The sequence below is a fragment of the Trematomus bernacchii genome, unplaced genomic scaffold (genome assembly GCF_902827165.1).
Source record: "Trematomus bernacchii unplaced genomic scaffold, fTreBer1.1, whole genome shotgun sequence".
Lineage (NCBI taxonomy): Eukaryota > Metazoa > Chordata > Actinopteri > Perciformes > Nototheniidae > Trematomus > Trematomus bernacchii.
In genome coordinates, this window is record NW_022987648.1 from 1,345,673 (window position 1) to 1,366,230 (window position 20,558).

General features: G+C 41.6%; 1 protein-coding gene across 2 annotated transcripts; it reads right to left on the minus strand.

Moving 5' to 3' along the window:
- Positions 1-1,033: 1,033 nt before the first annotated feature.
- sympk (symplekin) lies at positions 1,034-20,389 on the minus strand. Of its 2 annotated transcripts, none has more exons than XM_034134633.1 (27): positions 20,247-20,389; positions 19,802-19,952; positions 18,614-18,679; positions 18,275-18,328; positions 18,031-18,104; positions 17,796-17,922; positions 17,254-17,503; positions 14,942-15,112; positions 14,574-14,813; positions 13,158-13,309; positions 12,923-13,073; positions 12,349-12,565; positions 12,104-12,254; positions 10,493-10,728; positions 9,512-9,593; positions 9,311-9,424; positions 8,926-9,073; positions 8,472-8,632; positions 7,758-7,866; positions 7,504-7,604; positions 7,274-7,364; positions 4,302-4,403; positions 3,483-3,670; positions 2,862-3,038; positions 2,663-2,770; positions 1,890-2,087; positions 1,034-1,415 (listed from the first exon to the last, which is right to left on the minus strand). In XM_034134633.1, exons 2-27 carry the CDS (start codon positions 19,886-19,888, stop codon positions 1,233-1,235), a joined length of 3,738 nt encoding a protein of 1,245 aa, XP_033990524.1. In that variant the 5' UTR covers positions 19,889-19,952; positions 20,247-20,389; the 3' UTR covers positions 1,034-1,232. The 2 variants fall into 2 exon arrangements, with proteins under 2 accessions (XP_033990524.1, XP_033990525.1); XM_034134634.1 differs by having other exon boundaries at positions 19,802-19,984.
- Between the last annotated feature and the right edge of the window lie 169 nt (positions 20,390-20,558).

The window sequence follows — 20,558 nt, forward strand, 5'->3', positions numbered from 1 at the left end:
GCCGCCGAATTTAACGAGAAAGTCGCCAAGTTGGCAACACTGGTCCTATGATAAGGAAAATACCTCATGGACATTGTGAGCCTTATCAAGAGTTAAGACCAGAGAACTTAAGCTTGGAGAGTAACCAATGTATTGAATACACAACTCTATGCAAGTCGGTCCATTCTGTCGTTTGCAAAGAGGAATGTATGGACATACACATGGTGTGTTGAGAGCAGACCCGGCGCCGTGGGAGGGCCCTCCCATTTGACATTCCTGCCCTCCCCAATAAACGTTTTTTCTTTAATAAAAATAAAAATAAAAATATTTTTAATTTGTTTTATTATAGATAAACTGTGAACTTTAATGCTACGATGTATGTGATGTCACATAGTAATATAAGAGTAATAAATGAAAAACAGGTATGAAATACTATATGGCAGTAAAACAAGAATACACTTTAAAAGGAGAGTGATTAGTAAAATATCCATAAAGAAAAAGTAAATCTGTTTACAGTTCTGTTTCATATGGGTGTTGAGAGAGGTATCGATAGATCTCTTCATGTTGCTCTCAAAGTGCACCAGATTGATGCTTTCAACTTCAATATTAAAAACAAATCTTCCCGGGGGAGCATGCCCCCGGACCCCCTAGAGGTTAGGTCCACCCCCCACTTAAAAAAAATAGCACTTTACCCCTGCTTACACCTATATATGCTGTGAGCTGATTATCGAGCCTTCATTGCAACAGTCGCGGGTACACTGTGTGTGTGTGTATGGGGAGTGTTGCAGTAGAACATTCCTCTGTAGCACCCGGTACCTTAATGGGAAACCCTACATGTTTGAGCACCCTCTATGAAACGTCAAGCTACCCCACAGCACTCCCAAAAGAAAATCTCTGGCGCCGCCACTGGCCGCGGCACATGACGGTTTTGTGTGCCCTCCCATGAAAATCATATGCCCTCTCTGTAGATTTGTTCTGGCGCCGGGTCTGGTAGAGGACATTATTTAGCTAAACAATTTAAATGTGCAGATCACAGTAAAGTGAAGCAGACAAATTGAAGCATTTTCTTTCTTTATTTGCCAACGAATCATCACATTAAAGTATATTGAATCCATATGCACAAATATCTTGATATTTTTTCCACAAAATGATTTTTTCTCAAGTACAAAAAGAACAAAGAGCTTCCTCTTAACCAGAAATTCTGGAAAACATGAGTTTGCAAAGACAGAAATGTGTATGGAGCATGTGTTTTGTCATTCTCCATTTTCGCTGCCGCTCCCAGCCCCAGGCCCTGTGACCTCAGCCTCCCCAGGCTGTTCGGGCCCGTGCAGGTCTGAGAGCTCAGCCTCCATCGGCTCCTCCACTGCTGCTGGTTCAGGGGAGGGGGTCGGAGTTGGCGTTGGCCTCGGGGTCTCGTCTTGTCTTGTCAGCTCCTCCTGTAGAGAACCACGAATAAGCTTGAAAGTCAGTACTTTTTATGTTGTGTTATAGACATTTTTATTCTATCGTGGATTGTAAAATATAGGTGCTCCATTCTAGACGGCTTGTTTCTGATCAAAATGAATGCACTTATAATTCCGGTCAGCATAGAGTAGTTCTTTGTTCATATAAGTGCACATTTGCACTCTCATTATGAATGAATGCAACACTTTTTAGAATTTAATGGTACGGTTCACCCAAAAATAATTAAATGCACATTAACGTAATGTCATTTATATTTGAAAGAAAATGTCTAAAAACATTCAATTCAATGGTCAATCATTGTTTTAAGAAAGAACACAAACATTTCATTCTTCAAACTTTAAGTAGTTAGAATCGGCCATGAAATGGCCAATGGGTGCATCTCTAATGCTAAGGTGTTCCAAACATGTGAAAAGATAAATCAAATGTTTATTGTCAATCTGTACTACCTGGGATATAGTGTCCCCAGCCTCCTCCTGTATCCGTGGAGCAGACTCCTCCTGCTCCATCGGCTCCTCCTCCTGCTCCTCCTCCTGCTGCTGCTGCTCCTCCTCCTTCATGGTGCTCCGCTGCTCCAGCTCTTCCAGGGCTGCAGCAGGAGCCTCTGCTTCCACTGGGACAGAAACCGAGGCAGGAACTGGCTCCATCTGAAAGAAGAGGATGTGTTCATGAGATCTGAGCAGGTATACATATGGAAGTACTTATTGTAGACATGATAATGTGGCCTAGCTCACAAGTCTGCAGTTTTTGTAAGATGATAGTTTGCTCTCTGAATACTATTTGGTCACATATCACCTCCATTAGTTGCTACAGCAAACAAACATTATTTTGTGTGATTTTATGTAAAAATATTAACATCTATACTTTTACAACAACTGCAAGACATTTGATATATGTCCCAATGTTCCAGTGTGCCATTCATCAGCAGAACTATAACACCTTTGAGTAAGGGTTTGTGGTTATGGAGCATGTACTGTGAATATCCCAAACAATTCCTACTGAGATCAAGCACAAGCAAACAACTTATGGGTAAGTGATGGTTTGACTTTTTTGAGACATTGGTCAAATTGGGTGAACACTGAATGACCAGCAGTGTTTGTAATACGTGACACCAATTAACGATTCAAGCAAATCATAATACCTGTCATGGAAAGATCAGAACAGTTTATGGGGGGGAAAGTGTGCAGGCTTTATCGATGATGTGCGTTTCTTCATGGGTTACCTCTTGCTCTACGACAGGCTCTATGACCACCACAGGCTCCACAGGCTTTGGTTCTGGCTTTTTATTTGCTTCCAGTACCGCCATGATGGAGGCAGGTATGTGAGCTTGCTGTTGCACAGAAAAACAGAAGGAGATGGTACATGATGAAATCCAGAGAACAGTAGAGTGTTGGGACTGTTTCAGGGGAAGCAGCTCTGACCTGGTGAGGGGTGAAGGAGAGGACGTGCTGCAGGAGGGGCTCCCTCATCTCTGGGCAGCGCTCAAACACGCTGCTGAGCGGGGCGGCCGGCAGCTGCAGCAGCACGCTGTACGACTGAGGCTTGGTCCTCTGGCAGCACTTCACAAAGCCCTCCCATACCTTAGGATACTTCCACACCTACAGGGGGACACCACATGATGTTGTGGTAATGGTGGAATATGGGGATTGATATTTATTAGCAGAAAAGTACAACTTTATTGGTAATCGTTTCTGAAGTGACAGAGTCTCTGACACGTCAAACACACAATATCTGTCATAATATTTATGTCTGCCAGTAGGGGTCTTCAATCAAAACAAAAACAAAAAGTCAGAGTTTGGTGTTCTTGTGAAGTAGTTTACACATCGGGGTTTCTCTAATACTGCTTGAATGCCACTAATGTCAGCTCAGTTGTTTCTCTGATATTTCAAGATCCAGATGTCTGATGACAAAGATCCTTTCACTTTTTAAAATATAAGGTTAAAAGATAATCATCCAAAAAAGTAAAAAGAACAGATTGCTCTGGAAATCAGGAAGAATAGTGAGCGTAGAAACGGAATATTTGGCTGGAGCTTGGCGCTGACCTGCTTGACGATGAGGCGGGACAGGATGTTCATGACGAAGCCTCCCAGCCGGGGATACATGGTGAGGGACTGGATGACGGTGCGCATGAGCAGCATGGGAAGGGGGCTCTGCTCCATCAGCTGCTGCATCACCACTGCCAAAACCTCCGACGTGTACACGTTCTTCTCCCCGAAGCACAGGTTGGTAGCTGTCGGTCACATGCAAAAAGAGACCGCTCACCTAACCGCTGAAAAGGTTTACCACAAAAAATCCATAGAGCTTCTAAAATAGGTCCCTATAATGGCCAACATGCATACAATCTAATTATGAGGTAGTTGTTGCTGTACTCAGATTCTAAAAGCAGGCACTGATGATGTTGTGAATGAAGAAAAATGAATTTAAATAATTATATTCCACAAAACATTGCATTAAAGAGGACAGTAACATCAGATTGAAGTAGGGCTGCTCAATTAATCGTATTTTAAATTGCAATTACGATTATGGCTTGCAACGATTACGAAAACAACGTAATCGAAATAAAACGATTATTTTTTTATTATTACTTTTTTTTTTCTTATAATTTTTTTTTTTTATTGGTTTTTCAGTTGAATTATACTTACATTTCAGGGTAATCAACTGTTAAAATCATACTGTTAAAAAAAAAATGTCTCCAATAAATTGATGTTTTCAAAGTAAAAGGATAATCGTTTTTTAATAATCGTGATATAAATGATTGACCAAAATAATCGAGATTATGATTATTGCCATAATCGAGCAGCCCTAGATTGAAGTACCAACTGCTGTTTGGTCTTGTTTGGATTAAACTCCTAATCACTGACCTTTAATGATAGATTTCATGTCACATTTGGTTGAGTCTATGTTGTGCAAGGCAATCAGCAGGTCTCCCGGGGTCAGAGGGGACACAGATGAACTCCCCTCACCTGAAATAAAACACAGCAGTCAGAATACACCCTCAGATAGAAGCTTCAACAGCGGCTGACAATAGAGCTTATTAATAACGGAATAACTACATTTAAGGAATAAACAAGAATATTTGATAATATTTGTAATAACATTACTTATTACACAGCTTAGTTGTATACTCGATTCTGATTGGTCAATTCAGAACATGTGACAGGTTGTGAATACAGCAGTACAGACCGCTGTCAAGCACTATAATGACCGTTGCTAAGTAGGATCAAGGGAGAGAAAGGAAAAGAGGTTCAAAGACTCTGGACATCAGATAAATGATCAGAAGAAGACAGACAGGAAGTAAACACTAACAGGAACACGGTATGGGCTCTGTAGTGTTTAAGGACTTGTTAGTGGATCAGAAACTGTGAACAGACTTGGACAGTTACAGAAAACACTGTGATCACCCTGTCGGGTGTTATTTTCCCCATAAGGACCGCCTCGCTGCACATTATCCCTTACATATTCTAGCTATTACTAGTTACAGGAAATCTAAATTATTAAGTGAGATTAAAGCTGTTGATAAAATGTGTAATTGTGGGAGCAGGGTTCTTAAAAGATAAATGAGCCTCTTGTGCTGATGGTAAATGTTGTTGTCCCTCAGGGGTCAGTACTGGGTCCACTCCTGCTCATCATTTACCTCCCCCTTGGCACTATCCTCCGTCATCATGATGTCCACTTCCATTGTTAGGCCGATGATACACAGGTCTACATATACACCAAACTCAGCACTGCCCTCCCCCCACCTCTCTCACCACCTGCCACCAGGACTTCAGGAGCTGGATGAGCAGCAACTTCCTGAAACTCAATGGCAGCAAAACAGAGGCCCTGCTCATTGGCACCAAATCAACCCTCTCCAAAGCTCCACCCTCCACCCTCCCTGCCTCCATTGATGGTTTCATCAAAAGCCAGGGAGCTGTAGTCCTGGGTTGCAGTCAAATAATCCAAAAATCAGCTCCGAACGTCTATCCCTATCGTCTAACCCTTGACCTCGGAGTGAAACGTCACGGGGTTAAGGGATAGTGGATAGGAGAATTCAAAAGGATTTAGGAGAAGAGACTGCGGTACTTTAGAGAATCGACTGCACGTTCACTATCCGACGTGTTTATGATGCGCCAGCGGACGTCATAAATGTGCGTCTGCTGCTGTGGGGAAACTATGGAAACTACAGTTTTCTATACAGCGGACTACAACATGGATGTTTAATAAGAACGAGGGACTACTGTAAACTCATCTAGAGACTCTGCACCGTGCTCTGATGCTGTTATGCTTTATGAACGGGGACAACAGAGAAACATATTCTTCATGACCAAAGTTGGAATTGAAATAAAAAAGGAAAGTGAAACTTATGCTTGTCACCCTCTCCCTCCGGTCCACATTAATACAAATGATCCCAATACATATGATTGTATGAAAAGATCTTAAAATCAATACAAATGTATTTATTATAAACGTTAGTCCTTAACATCTATCACTGTGTATATCACCATTCAAACATCTTTTAAAAGTTGAACAAACCCCACACAGCTCAGTAAAGACTGTGAAATGTTGACTTTATTTGATCATTTCAGTAAAAACTAATGTTCATATTTCTCTTTTTGATTACAATACTGATGAATGTTCAAAACAAAGCACTTTGGCAACTTACCACTTACGTTTTAAAATGCTTAATAAGCACCGCAACTTTCATGATATCATTTCTCGCTCATAATCGGTTGTTTCCGTGAACGGCCGACTGTTGTGTGATGGCAAATGCTGCGGCCGCAAGGCATTGTGGGGCAGCATTTTCTCCTCTCCTTACGTAAAGGGGGGTCCAGTGGTTCCTAAGCTAAAGGAGGTTATAAAGGAAGTTTGAAACCTCCTTTCCTTTCATTTAGAGAATTCGAACGGCACTTATCATGGCTGCCACTGAGGGACTTCCGGGTAATTTCACTCCATTAGGAAGGTTCCTAAGCTAAATGGACTATTCGACTTCAGCCCCGGACAGCTCCGTGGGCTTGTGTGCAGACTCCAGAAGTTTCTTGTTTCTCAGCTTCTGTGGGCACATAGATGCCATGATGAAGCGTGTAAAGCAGGGCTATTCAATTGGCGGCCCGCGGGCCAAATCCAGCCCCGGGGTGATATTTACTGGCCCTTTGAGTATAATGTTAAAAAGTAATTTTGTTTTTTAAGATTTTTTTTTTTTTTTTTTTTTTTTGTGCCATAGTTCCTTTATTCCAGAGAGGGTGTTACATTGAGAGATAGAGGGGTAGACAATGCCTGAAAACTTCGACGGGCTCGGGTTTCGAACCCACCTACTATACTGTAGTGACGACTCCTGTCATTGATTGCATCTCTGCGTGAATGATTAGATCATTTCACCTAAATGAAATCAAATGAAACATGTAGGCCTACTGAGTTCTGAACTTGCCATTCAGATCTATAAAGGCCTTGGGGCTATGTTGTTTGATTGAATTAAACACAATATATGCACTCCACTATGCTGTTGTAGTATTTACTGTATCTGAAGCTCTTAAATATGGATTGCTCATATTTCAAGCCATCTTTTTCCCGGCCCCTTGCTTTGGATCATTTTCATCAACCGGCCCCCATTCCAAACTAATTGAATAGCCCTGGTGTAATGCATTCCTGGTACGTGTGACTTCAGGCATAGCTCTTTGAGCAGGAGAAACCAGCTTCTATAAAGCAACCACTGAGCAATTTATTGCCTCAATGGACTACATTTAGCATCGACCCCGACATCCATATAAGAAGCTGTCAAAGTGTTCCTTTATTGTGAAAAAAAGAACAGGGAGGCAGGTAAAGACTTTATCCAGGGGAAGACTTAAATGTATCTTACTGTGCTGGGTCCCTAAGAGACGGTTGAACACCTCCTTCACCACAATGGGGTTGAGTTTGATGAGTTTCGGGAGAGCCTGGATTACTTCATTCTATGAGAAAAGTGAAAGACGTCATCACAATGATCACGCGGTGATTGTTTGCTGTATGTGGTGTGATAAACATTTTTTTTAAGTATAACTGGTTCCAAATCAGTTTACTAGACCATTGATGAGAGTTGCAGAACTGTACCTTTTCGAGGCCGTTTATGACTGGAATCAGGAAACGTACATCGGGCACTCGTTTGTGGTACAGGTCTCGCACTCTCTCCACCAGCTCTGGAGACGGGGGCACTGCAGGAGGGAAAAGAACACTTATTCTACATGTCTAGACTTATCCTATCCTTGACTTTATCCCACAGTGCTGTTGTTCCATGTTTGGTTTCATTCTCTATTCATTGACCCTAATTCTCCAGACAGATGTAAGGTGATGTTCAAACTTTTTACCTTTATCGGTCAGAATGTGCAGACAGCGCGTCACTAACGTCTCCGCCCCTTTAGGACAGTTTTCCACCAGCAGCAGCAGCTCGGGCGAGTTCATCCCCATCCCACGGATCTACAACAAGGGTGGAGAAAATGACTCAATGCTATTTTAAAACACCACAACTCAAGAGGAGCATTTGCATCATGTAAATGCATGTTTGTGCAATTTAGTGTTTTCCCCCAGAAGATGTTTTTGTAAACACAAACAGTTCTCCCAAAAATCACGAATGTGCAGTTTTCATGTCAAAGGTTTGAAACTGCAGGTGTGTTCTGGTTTTCTTTGGTCTTGAAAACAGTGAAGCATTTGCACTGTTTGCTGTAGTTTGCCATCACCAGTTAAAAACACATGAAGAAATACAGTAGATACACATCAAGTCCAACAGTCCGGACTCTGCCCTCAGCTTATTAGTCATGCTGGGATTCTTATTTTTGTCTTGGCACAATCATTTAGTCATTGACTTTAAATATTACACTTTTCCTTATTGAATAAAAACATGTATAGTGCTTCTATGTTTCTTAGCTGTTTAGAGAGAGTTGTTTGTTTTCACAAATATTGATGAACATTATTATTTATATAATAACAATAATTGAAACAGGGTTCTTTAAGAAGACCCAAACACTGGAGCATTCCTCAATGATCAGTGAAAGAGTCAGCTGTGCTGAGAGTGGGAGACTCACAGGCTGCTCAATGGCTCGCAGCACGCTGCGCTTGATGTCAGCGATGGCCTCGGTGTAGACGGACGCCAGCTCGTGGACCAGCCGGTGGTTGAGAGGCAGCAGGGACAGGTAGAGGAAGAGACACTGTCTCACCGTCTCTTCAGTCCAGGGGGCAGCCACCTCTGTCTCAACAAACACACAACAACACTGTGAGGGGACTGGACAAAGTGCTACTTTGTATTTCTTCTTTGTGAAGAATTACTAAGGTAATTAACCTTACCACATCCAAACACATCAGTGTTAAAGAAAATGCATTATGTAGTTAAGACCAGTGATATTTAATTGGGTAGGAAATAATTGATCAAACATACAGTCTAACAAAACTGCAGTCCGAGGTCTAAAAAGGTTTTGAAAACATGAAGTCAGTTACAGCTATGAGCAGTACTACTGGGATCATACTGAACATTCTCCTCACCCGTGTCCTGGTCAGCCCCAAAGAGCAGAGATGGAGGGTTTGGATGGACCAGAAGCTGCATGTAGTTCAGGGCAAACTTCTCAATGTAGTCCCTCAGCTGATCCTTCTCATACATACGCTTCAGAAAAGCCAGGGCAGTGGTTCGCACCTAAAGATAAAACAGCCTTTGAAAAAGATATCACTAAATTGCTCCTGTGGGTATTGTCCTCAGTATTCAATGTATAACATGTCTAATATATGTAATATAATGTAATGTAAAGCGCTTTGAGCACTTTGAAAAGCTAACAAATAAATACAAGGAATTAGTCATTATTAATATTATCACAGGGACAAACTAACTGTGGACATGTGATTTACACAGGATCCAGACAAGTGATGTTATCACCTTCTCTTTTTCATGTGAGCTGAGATCCAGCAGAACGTGCAGATACTGGAACTGCCGTGAGGGCCGTTTGACGATCAGCTCCTTCAGAGTGGTCATGCCCAAGTAGACCCGAGACTGAAACAAAGGTTACAACACACAGTTGAGCAGACGTACGGGGGGCTCGCTCTGTACGAGAAGCTGCGTCCGCATCACGTCACTTACCTCGTCCTCACAGTACCGCCGGATTACTTCCAACGCTGACTCCGTTATAAGGGGAGCCTCCAGTACCAGCTTGGTGAAGAGTCTGGGAGAGACAGAATATTTGAAAAGTCGAAACATGTTTCACTTTTGGCTGTAGGTAGGGTTACACATACGAATCATTTGCTTTAGTGTAAATGGTGCATACAAAGACACGGGAACAATACTTCATTTTTTTCTAAATAAATCAAAATACAATACAAATTGTACTATTTTTTAAACTATTTTAAAGACTTTTGAAACAAATTAAAAAAGACAATATTTTCACAAAATATGTGAGAAATGAACAGCATAAGCACTCCTCTGTGGAACCAGTCTCCAGGCAGTGCTCATGAGGCAGACACATCTACACATCTAAGGCTAATAGATTCATAAAGCAGGTTAGGGCAGGCTCAGGACTGTCAGGGGACTTTCAACTTTCACCTTTAGCCTCTGTTCTCCTACTCATAAATGGATGTCACTAACATCCCCAGAGTTTGTGATTCTCTCAGCTGGCAGGTTGCCCTTATTAAAAGGTAACATCTGGATCCTGAGTCCTGCTGAGCCTGTTGCTGTGGTCCTACCACACACACACACACACACACCTTATTATTTTCTGGAGGCACATGGAAGATGGTCTACATCCTCCTGAATACATAATTTTCTTCTACGTTCACATTATCATTTTTGTCATTTGTGTTGTTATCTTATTATCTTCTTTATTCTATTCACACAACATCTATTGCAGATCTGTCGGCCCTCTGTGGCACTCTCCGAGGTTTCTTTGTGTGGTTTGTTTCGGGGGTTTTTCTTGAGTGATGCAAGGGTCTAAGGACAAAGGGTGCTGCAAATACTGTGAGGCAATTGTGGAATGTTTGATATTAGGCTACTAAATAAATACATTTGATTGATTGATTGATAAAAACATGCTGTGAACATGCGAGGATGACAAGTGTCTTGTCTCACCCATCCCTCTGCTCGGGTTTCTCCTGCAGACCGGACAGCAGGGTGTAGAGGCAGTGGTCGTAGCTGTCCAGCAGCCCAGTTGGCAGGTGGCTGAGGTAAGTGTTGTACTCTTGGTAGAGGAGAGAAAAAGCCAGGTCACTCCTGGTCCTGATGTCCTCCAGGATAAATTTCAGCACGTCTTCTTTCATCGTCCCTTCAAACTGTGTTACAAGCTTGGAGAGGAGCTTCACTCTGACCTGCCAAACAGATTTACCGTGGTTATCCTCTAAAAACAGGCACTTGCCCTGTCCTTATTTGGATGTTTTGTGTTGGGGTTGTATGAGGTACTTCTCTATAGACATTACATGGCGGTGGATTACAGCGCCATTCTGTAAAAACAGACACGAGTAACAGCAGGAAGGGAAGGAATACACTGCCGTGAACAGGGACGGCACATTTTAGCCTTCTAAAAGATGTCACCTTTCTATCAGCCCCACCCAGCGAGGAACTGAACTTAGTTAGTTTGTTACTTTGGTGAATACGAACTATTCAGAGACTCACAAAAACACCAACTAACTAACCGATAGAGGCAGCTGTAGACCAGAAACCCCTGTGTTCTTTGAGGTGTTATTACCGTTTTTGTTAATGGAGTCTGGTAGCTTTGATGAGGAGAGATAATGTAAGGTAAAGCTGTGAAAATATTCTTAAACAAAATAGCATACACTGAATTTGATGAAGATGGCACCGTGGATGGCTGCCGTGTCTCGAGCTTCTCTCCAAGCTTTTATTTCAGTGTTTGCTCTTCGGTGTGTATTTTTAACTTTTTTCACAAAATGCGATCCGACCAAGCCAACTCTGCCACACATATGGTAGAGAGGAACTACTACGCATCAGAAACTTGGTGGACAGCAGTCTATCACAGAGACCCTCCCTCCATGGAGGACCTCTACTCCCAGCGGCTCAGGAAGAAAGCCCTCAGGATTACAAAAGACCCCCATCACCCCAGCCACAAACTGTTCTGTCTGCTGCCGTCTGGCAGGCGGTACCGCAGCATCCGGACTAAAACCACCAGACTCAGGGACAGCTTCATCCCACAGGCCAGAAGACTGCTAAACGCCTGAGCTCTGTTAAGTGCCTCCATAACCCAAAGCATTCATCTGTTTGCATCTTAGAATTTATTAATCTATATAGTTATCACTGTAATAAACAGTATTTAATTTCATCCTACTGTACAATATTTAATTTTACATTCCGTTTTTGTATACATCATATTCTATTTACGTGTATAGACTTCTTGCATTATTGTTTATGTCTTATATAACTATGTTGCATTGTTGGAGGAGCTCGGGAGATAAGATTTTCCTTGCCATTTCTACACTTACGCTTTTGTTCATATGACATTAACCTTTGAATCTTGAATATTTTGTAGGTGTCTTCAATAAGTTCCCAAAGCAGTTCACTGATTTCCTTCCTGCTGGTACTCTTTTTGTTCTCTTCTGCCTATCTACTGTACACTGACTGAAGTAGTTCATACAACCCCACTTTCAAACAATCCACAATCCATTTAATAAACCTCAAGTGCAAATCAATCATCGTAAAGGAAATGAGAAATGAAGCGGGGTGGTTACTTACATGTGACATGCCGCTTTGAGCGATGGCCTTCTCTGAATGCAGGATGCGTTTGACGGCTCTGGAGGTTAACTTTTCGATCTGTGTGTCAGATAAAGGCTGGACCACATCTGACAATCTAAACACTTTTTTTCTTCCACTCGCCCCCGTCATTCTGAAACAGAACAAATTCTCGCAGGGTCATAAGACGGACCTGCACAAAGAGGAAGCTGATAATACTTCTGCCCTTGATGTGGGCCAGGACTCACTTGGTTTGAGCCGTAGGAACGATGGGTTCAGGGAGCCTCTTGACTGTGGCGGGGGCCTCTGCGGGAACCTTTTCTTTTTCGTAACCCCCCACCACAGAGATGGCCTGTCCCACCATCACAGCAGGAAGTTTGCGCTTGATGAGCAGGTCTTTGGACCCAGCTTCATCCTCGTTGTCTTTGCCTGCATCGTCTTCTCTGGCTTTGCACTGCTCCAGTCCTAAGAGATCACATTTTTTTATTCATTTTTCAAACGTGGGTATTTGTGGCTGATACCAATATTAATAAATAAGAAAAAACACCAATCAAATATACTATATGACATTTGAATAGACATATTCATACACTAACAAAGGGTTTTATAACTTTTTTTATAGAGCTGACAATAACTTTTGAACAGTTTTTAAATTAACATTAAAAAAAACATTAAATATATAACATTTGAATAAGTTAAGATGAAGCAAGAAAGTAGAGTAGCATTTTAGAAAATGTCAATCTATCCCTTTAAATTGAAAAACTACTCAAAACAGAACGGCGACATTTTAAGGCCCCCTCCTGCTGAATGTCTGTTGCTAACCTGGACCGATGCCAGCTGCAGTCATCTGCGTGGCCATCAGCCGGGCCAGATGTTTGATCTGGGCGTCGGTGCCCGCTGACTCCACAGGTGTGTATGTGGCCTGGAAGGAGGCCGGCATGATGTCTGGCAGATACACCATGCTGATGAGCACCTAAACAACCAGACAGATATGAGATGAAGAGTCACACAGTCAGTAAGGGAGGGACAAACAGAAATAAGAGAACAGGCTGCTCACCAGGTTGGCTACGTTCTCAGGGGACAGCAGCGGGTGCAGGAACTCCGCTGTCAGGTCGATGGCAGACTGGGCCCCTGGAACCGCAGCTGGTTTAGGGAGCGACAGAGGGGCCGGCTCCTCTTTGTCCTCATCATCTTCAATCAGTGCTGGCTCTGAACACAAAAACACAAACCACAGAAATATTGCTGTTTAGAATTGTCTGCAGGCATCCAACACTTTCAAGACAAGCTCAAATTCCTCAGGTCTAATAAACAGAAAAATGTAAATAATGTATAGATATAACCTGAGCAGGTCAAATATGTATTATTTATGTTCAACCAACTACTGTCAATGCCAGTCCCACACAGTGTTGCCAAGTGGGCGGCTTTATCGCTTTTCAGACCCACTCAGGGACTCTATTTTAAAAACCAGTTGCAACAAGAAATGTATCAAATGATTGAGACCATCAGGGAAAAAGCTGAATAATTGCCATGCATGGTGCTCAGAGTAAAGGCATTAAGCGGCTCTCTACCAGCAGCGCGGGCAGACAGGAAAAGGCTGGAAGTTAGAATAATAACTTGGATTTATATAGCGCCTTTCATGAGACCCAAGGTCGCTTTACAAAGAAGAACAGGGGCAAAACAAACATAACAAAAACAAAAGGCAGTCAGACAACCAGTCAGAAAAATATTAAATATATATATATATATATATATATTTTTATATATACATTAAAATAACAATACGTGGCGCTGGCGTCGTTTAACTTCAACATTTAAAAACAAACCTTCCCGGGGGTGCATGCCCCCGGACCCCCCTAGGGGATGTGAGGTCCACCCCCAAATAAAGCAGGTTAAAATAATTTAATTGCATACATTTTATTTGTATTGTTTGTTATGTGGATGTGTGGTATTTGTGTTACTGTATGTTCAATAAAGGTGATTGAGCAAAATACACATCTAGAGCCACAAGAGCCTTTCTTGTGCTGGCAGACACATAGAAACATATTGGCGGGGCGCACTTCGCACGCACAAAAACATTCCACGCGCTCACATTTTGCTGGGCCTTAGCACCGCTGCTATGACTCCATCCTAGGGGAAACACTGGATGTTCTTGTAAAAGAACATTCATGTGTCAAAAGAGACTGATTCTTTGATAGGTTTGTATAAAATAATAAATAGATAACCAAATCCATAGTTTGCTCTCTACAATAGGCCAACATATAAGTAAAGCTAAATATTTTCCAATGTGTACGAGTTCCAATGAAAGAAAAGCTTTAAAAAAATGTTGTTTATGCTTCCAATTATATTGCTTTGAAGAAAGCACATTGGAAACTGATTCATAAAAAAACTCGGTTTATATTTCCTTACTTTGCCCACCAGTCCATAAATGTGTAATTCCTGTCGTGTCTGTGACTCATCATCTGCCACTACTCACCCATCTTGACCTTTTTCCCCTCGGTGTATTCGTCATGGCGAGGCCGTTTGCGCTGCTCGCGGGGTGCAGGTGTGGAGCGTGTTATTTCACTCTGGGCCATTCCCAGGTCCAGCAGCAGAGTGCTGATCTGACCCTGGAACTCCAGGCTGCAGGGGTGCTTCAGGACCGCCACCAAGTGCAGCTTCAGGTTCTTTCGCACACTGCTGACCTGAGACTTGGCCAGAGTTGGTGGCAAGTTTGCTAAAAAAGGTTTCGGTAAGGAGGAAAAAAAATAAGAATAAGCATTTAGCATAATAATATGTGCAGTCAAATGAGCAGAAAGATTTGCATTAATAACAATACAGAAACATTGGCTCTGAAGCACTTACCGTGTAACGTCTCATACGCCTGCACCACCTCCGACATGAACATGGGCCTCTGCCGGGCGATTGTAGCGAGGGAGCCCAGCGTTGTGGTGAGGTTGATGCTGGAAATGGCTGGATGGACCATGAACTTCAGCAGATTCTCCAGTGCAGCCTTCCCCTCCTCACACAGAGCAGCTTTCCATTCCATCAGGGAAATCACAAGGTTTAATGGACTGGAATAGGGCTGCACAATACATCGTGTTGTCACCACGAAGTTAACTTGGGTAAGACAGACTGTGTTATTATCGTTGGAGAGTTATTTTAAAGCGGTTTTTGGTAGAAAATTGCAATTTAAAATGTAACTAATCCTTTTTCTTTTTTTATTGATGGCTTCTCTGTTTTGTTTGACATTAACATAAGTAATATTGCAGTGTTTCCCCTATATACAAATAGTGGCGGCGCAGCGCCGCTGCTGAAATATGCGCGCCGCTGCTAGCAGCTCACAGCCAAAGTGCGAGCATGAGAGCGAGCCAGGGGGAGAGAGAGAGAGCGAGGGCGCACCGGTACCGTCGCTGTTATTAGAATCTGGTGCTAGCTGCGCTAACGGATATAAGAAGTAGAGGTTTCTACAACCAGGGTGGAGGAGAGCTCTCCTGTCAGACTGAGAGGCTCAGTGAGGTAAAGGACTCTCTGAGTGTTTGGATAGTTCATTTTAGTCCAAGTCATCTCAGTGGGTCTCAAACGTTTTGACCACAATGTTTTCTGGCCTTCGCTCGAGGCCAGAAAAAGGCTAGTCACTGTGACCTTTTTACCTGTGCTGGACTATGGTGATCTGATTTATATGAATGCACCTGCCAACTGCCTGGTCAAGTTAGATGCTGCGTATCACAGTGCACTGAGATTTGTGACAAACTGTAAAGCATTAACCCATCACTGTACCCTGTATGCAAGGGCAGGTCTGCCTTCACTAACTGCACGGAGGCTCAGTCACTGGTACATTTTTATATACAAAGCCATGTTAGGGAAACTTCCATCCTACATCTGCTCCCTGATCTCACAGCGAATTGTAAGTGGCTACTGCCTGAGATCGCATGCTGTGGTTTTATTAAATGTGCCAACTGCTAGGACTGTCTTAGGGAAGATAGCATTTAGATGCGCAGCTCCACTGTCCTGGAATAGTCTGCAATTAAAATGGAAACTGAGCAATCTGGTGCCACTAAATGTTTTTAAAGCTCGGTTAGATGCTACTGAATCGGAAGCTGTTGGTACCTGTGCATGTGGATAGTTATGTAAATTGTAATCCCTGTAATGCTAATGTATGATGTCCTTTTTGTTGTTCTGTTTATGTTTTTAATGTTTCATGTGGAACCTACTTGAGCAGGTCTCCCTTGAAAAAGAGGTCAATGATCTCAATGGGATACAACCTGGATAAATAAAGGTTTGAAATGAATGTAATCACATATTTCCAAGGCACTCCTTTATAATTATTAGGATAAATAAAAACAGGTTTGAAATCATTCCAATGTATACTATAGGACAGTAAACCTAAAATATCATTTAAATTTGGAGATACAAAAATATGCATGAATAAATAAATGTTAAGGTAAAATAAGATATGAATGAACAACAAAAATAATAAAAGTTACATTTATTTGTTATTGGCTATGGTAGGCTATTGGTTATGTTCATATACTTATTGATTATTAAAATGTAAACCGATCTTTTTCATATGGGTGTTTTAGAGTTCCCCTAGATCAGGTCTCTAGTAATTGTGTGCTCAAAGTGCACCAGATTGAAGCATTTTACTTTAAAATGTTCAAAAAAATCTTCCCGGGGGGGCAGACCCCCGGACCCCCCTAGAGGATGTGATGTCCACCCCCCAATTCAAACATGTTCATACAATACTGAATACATTTGAAGCCATTTTGACGTATATTACCTATGTCAATACGTTTCTGTTTTTGTAGTGTCTTTGTCTTTTGTAGAGATTCTTCATTTATTCTTTATATATGAAATCTCGCCTAGGGCAGCAAATTGTCTAGAACCGGCCCTGGTACTAGGCCTCAAGAGCCTTTCTTGTGCTGGCAGACACATACAAACAAAGTGGCAGGGCGCACTTCGCACGTGCACACACTAAAAAATTCCACGCGCTCCGCGCTCACATTATGCTGGGCCCACGTGCCTTAGCACCGCTGCTATGACTCCATCCTAGGGGAAACACTGTATTGTAAGTGATATTAAACAACATTATTGCATATTTTACTTGTATCGTTCAACCAGATGTGAAAAAAATGTAAACACATTATGACCTCAGAGCAGATTTGGGACATACGTACAGTAGCGAATGTATGAGTGATCTCGGGGAACTTTATCCAGGCTGATGTCTCCTTCCTGTCTCTTGGGAACATCAGAGTCTGACGTCCGCGGCGACAGAGTGATGATTAAGGATTCTGTGAACTTGATAGCGTGAGTGCGCACGCCGTCATTTTCAGAGTCCAGCAAGGCTAGAACATCTCCTTTCATCTGTGTGACCATATCCCAGGATGCCTCCTGCCTCTCGGATACTGCTTTAGAGCGCACCAGCCACTACAAGGAGATGGAAGTCAAATATATGAAACACAACATGAATGGATAGAACACAGATCTTTTTAGAGTCTAAGTATTTATTTATGTATATATTATTACAATACGCAGTATTTTATTCTAATGTTAGATTACATTTTACACTCTGTTTTTATCTCACCTCACTCTATTATAAATGGTGGACTTATTGCTACATTTAACTTGAATCTTAGTCAAATAAATATGTAACAGAACAAAAAACAGACAGAAAACTACTAGAGAAAGACTAAATATTCATAAAGGAGGCAGTGCTTACCTGCAGAGACACTTTGTACAGTTGTGTGAGTGTGAGGATGGCTTTCTTCACCACGTTCACACTGTCATCTCTCAGCAACATGTTCAGATTGGCTATCAGTCTAAGAAGGAGCTCATTGTCCCTTTTACTGAAAAAGACATAGAAAGAAAATACTGAAAACATCTGCTCAAGTCTTTATATGCCAAACATGAAATGTACAGCACTGAGGCTGGAGGAGTCTCTGTTTAAAACTCACCATGCTTCCTCTATGAAGCCAATGACAAACTTTCTCACTTCTATAGACTTGTCAGTCTGAAAGGCGATCAACTCCTAAAAGAAGAACAAGTCATAGGAGAAAGAATGATGAATCAAAGTGTTAGTTTGATGTAGCTCTACTGCACAATGTGTCATGTTATACTGAATACAGCTCCTGTAATAAAGTAGCTCCATTACAGGTGCAACAACAGTAAGGTCACAAAGCTTCATCCAGGTTTACTTACATCCAAGAAATTGTCAAGAAGAGAGGGATCCTTGTTAATGATGAGCTCCTGAACCTAAAAAAGACGAGTTGATGTATTTAATATAGTCTTCCACACACTTACTGCTCAATAGGCTTCATAACTGGGCCCAAGTAGGGGCCAACAGCAGGTCAATGACTAGGACAGGTTGCAGTACATTGCTGTGCAAAGTAGCCAAGTAATGGTTGGAAAGCTTGTGTTTAGGGAACATTCAGTCATTTGCACAGATGCAACTCATTTTGTATACAAACAAATAACATAAAACTGATTTGTATCTATATTAACAGTAAAGAAATATATATAATAAAAAACCACACACACCTGTTTGAGCACATTTAGCTTTTCATCTGTTGGTATGAGGGCAGCCTGATTCAGAAGATCCACCACCTGGAACAGAACAAGCTAAATGAATTCACTTTTCCTTAACCATACTAATTCTCTTATAGTTCACACGTTAAGTGTAAGAACTGCTTTCCTATACTTCAGCTCAACTGACATAGTTTATCAGCTTATCAACTGCTTACTGAGATTGATGGTAAAGTGTTTCAAGTTCATGATCTTAAGTTCCCTTTGCCACACTATTTCATAGCAGCACTATGTATGTGCACTAGAACAACAGTGCTAAATGTAAGGAGGTAAAGGAGGTTTACAAACTGAGCAAATTAAGTTTAGAACAAATGCAACAAGCATTGCCTTCGTTGTGTTGAAATGCATTTGAGGATAAAAAAAAGAGATGATTGTATTCATTTTTCAATTCATATTATGCAAATATGATGATTTCCTCCACAATTGTGAATCATACTGCTCTTGCAATTGCAGGACTTTTTTTCCAAATTGTTTAGACTGAACTAATAAGGATCAGAAACAGGTTTATTGCCAAGTAGGTTAACACAAACCAGGAATTTATCTTGGTGTACATTTGTTCATTTTATTTTGTATCATTGTTTTACAATGATACAAAATAAAATGAACAAAATAAAACAATGATTAAAGAAAAACAACTTTAAGAAAAATATAATAACATTAAAATATAGCAATATTTAAATTGAATATGGATAAAGTAAACGTATACCCTGACAAATATAATAAAATAAATAAGTGCAGTTACAATGTGCAATGTGCAGATGAACATTGTGTGCATGAATGTAATGCATAGAGTCTATAGAGCCAGCTAGCTGAGGGGTAGGGTCAGCCCTGAGGAGGAGGCCAGTAGAGGGGAAGGAGCTGTTCAGGTGGAGAGAGCTTTGGGTCCTCCTGCCAGAGGGACGCACACAAGTGTCGGCCACACAATCTTATTTGATTTCATTGACCATGGAACTCTCATTGTGTAGCTAATATGTATGCAGCACTGCTCGAAAAAATATATGTTCCATAAACATGTCAAATCTTGATCAGCAGTAGGAATGTGTGCTGGAGCCAAGTCATCGATATATCGGTTCAGCCCAACAAAGGGCTAATATTACTGTATTACTAAAACCCATATCTGATCCAAGGAAAGAAACGGCTTACCCGTTCACTGGTGGTCATATCGACCACCTGAGGGATGACTTGCTGGGGATTCAGTTGAGTTTCCCCCTCCTGAGAAGAATACTCCATGATGCTGTTCTGTCTCTCTCACTATGTGGACAGCATGCTTTCAGATCCTAGTAGACACTGCAACCTGTTTGACATCAACACAGTCAATAAGGAGATCTAAGAGAACAATCACAATGATGTGAGGTTAGCGTGCTAATATTAAACCTACTGGTCATACTTATTGACTTCATTGTCATATATTGTATCCCATTGAATACTGAAATACATTAGATATAAAGCATTCATAACAACATTCTAAAGCTGCGTTTAGCAATGAATAACACTTTGTTCTAGGCCATCGCGCTAGCCTAATGCTAACCGTGATGCTAAACCTGCAAGCTGTTCTATAACATTATAATGACAGATATGTGTTACTTACTTTCCGATACACACTCTTCACTCCGTCGTAGCACCTGCAGCTTAACGTGACTATCGTGACAGGCTTGATAATGTAGCAGCTTTTACATATTCAATAAGTTCAGCAACTCTGCTCCATTAGGGAAGCCGCCATGTTTAATTGAAAAAGCGGTGTCGCTCTTCTTCTACGGTGGGTGAACGTGCAGACGCAGCGCCACCTGCTGGACACATGAATGCTGTTTCAGAAACCATTTGGACTAGAAGCACCCTTTGTCGTTAAATAATAATGAATGTAGTAGGTTAAAAAGTATTACTTGGTATATTTGTATATATT

Excerpts from the sequence above, each read along its gene's own strand:
- sympk (XM_034134633.1), bottom strand. The coding sequence starts at position 19,888 with ATGGAGTATTCTTCTCAGGAGGGGGAAACTCAACTGAATCCCCAGCAA. Across the intron at positions 7,365-7,503 it reads TCATAAACGGCCTCGAAAAG|AATGAAGTAATCCAGGCTCT; the intron begins GTACAGTTCTGC and ends CTTTTCTCATAG. Across the intron at positions 3,671-4,301 it reads CATGAAATCTATCATTAAAG|CTACCAACCTGTGCTTCGGG; the intron begins GTCAGTGATTAG and ends TGTGACCGACAG.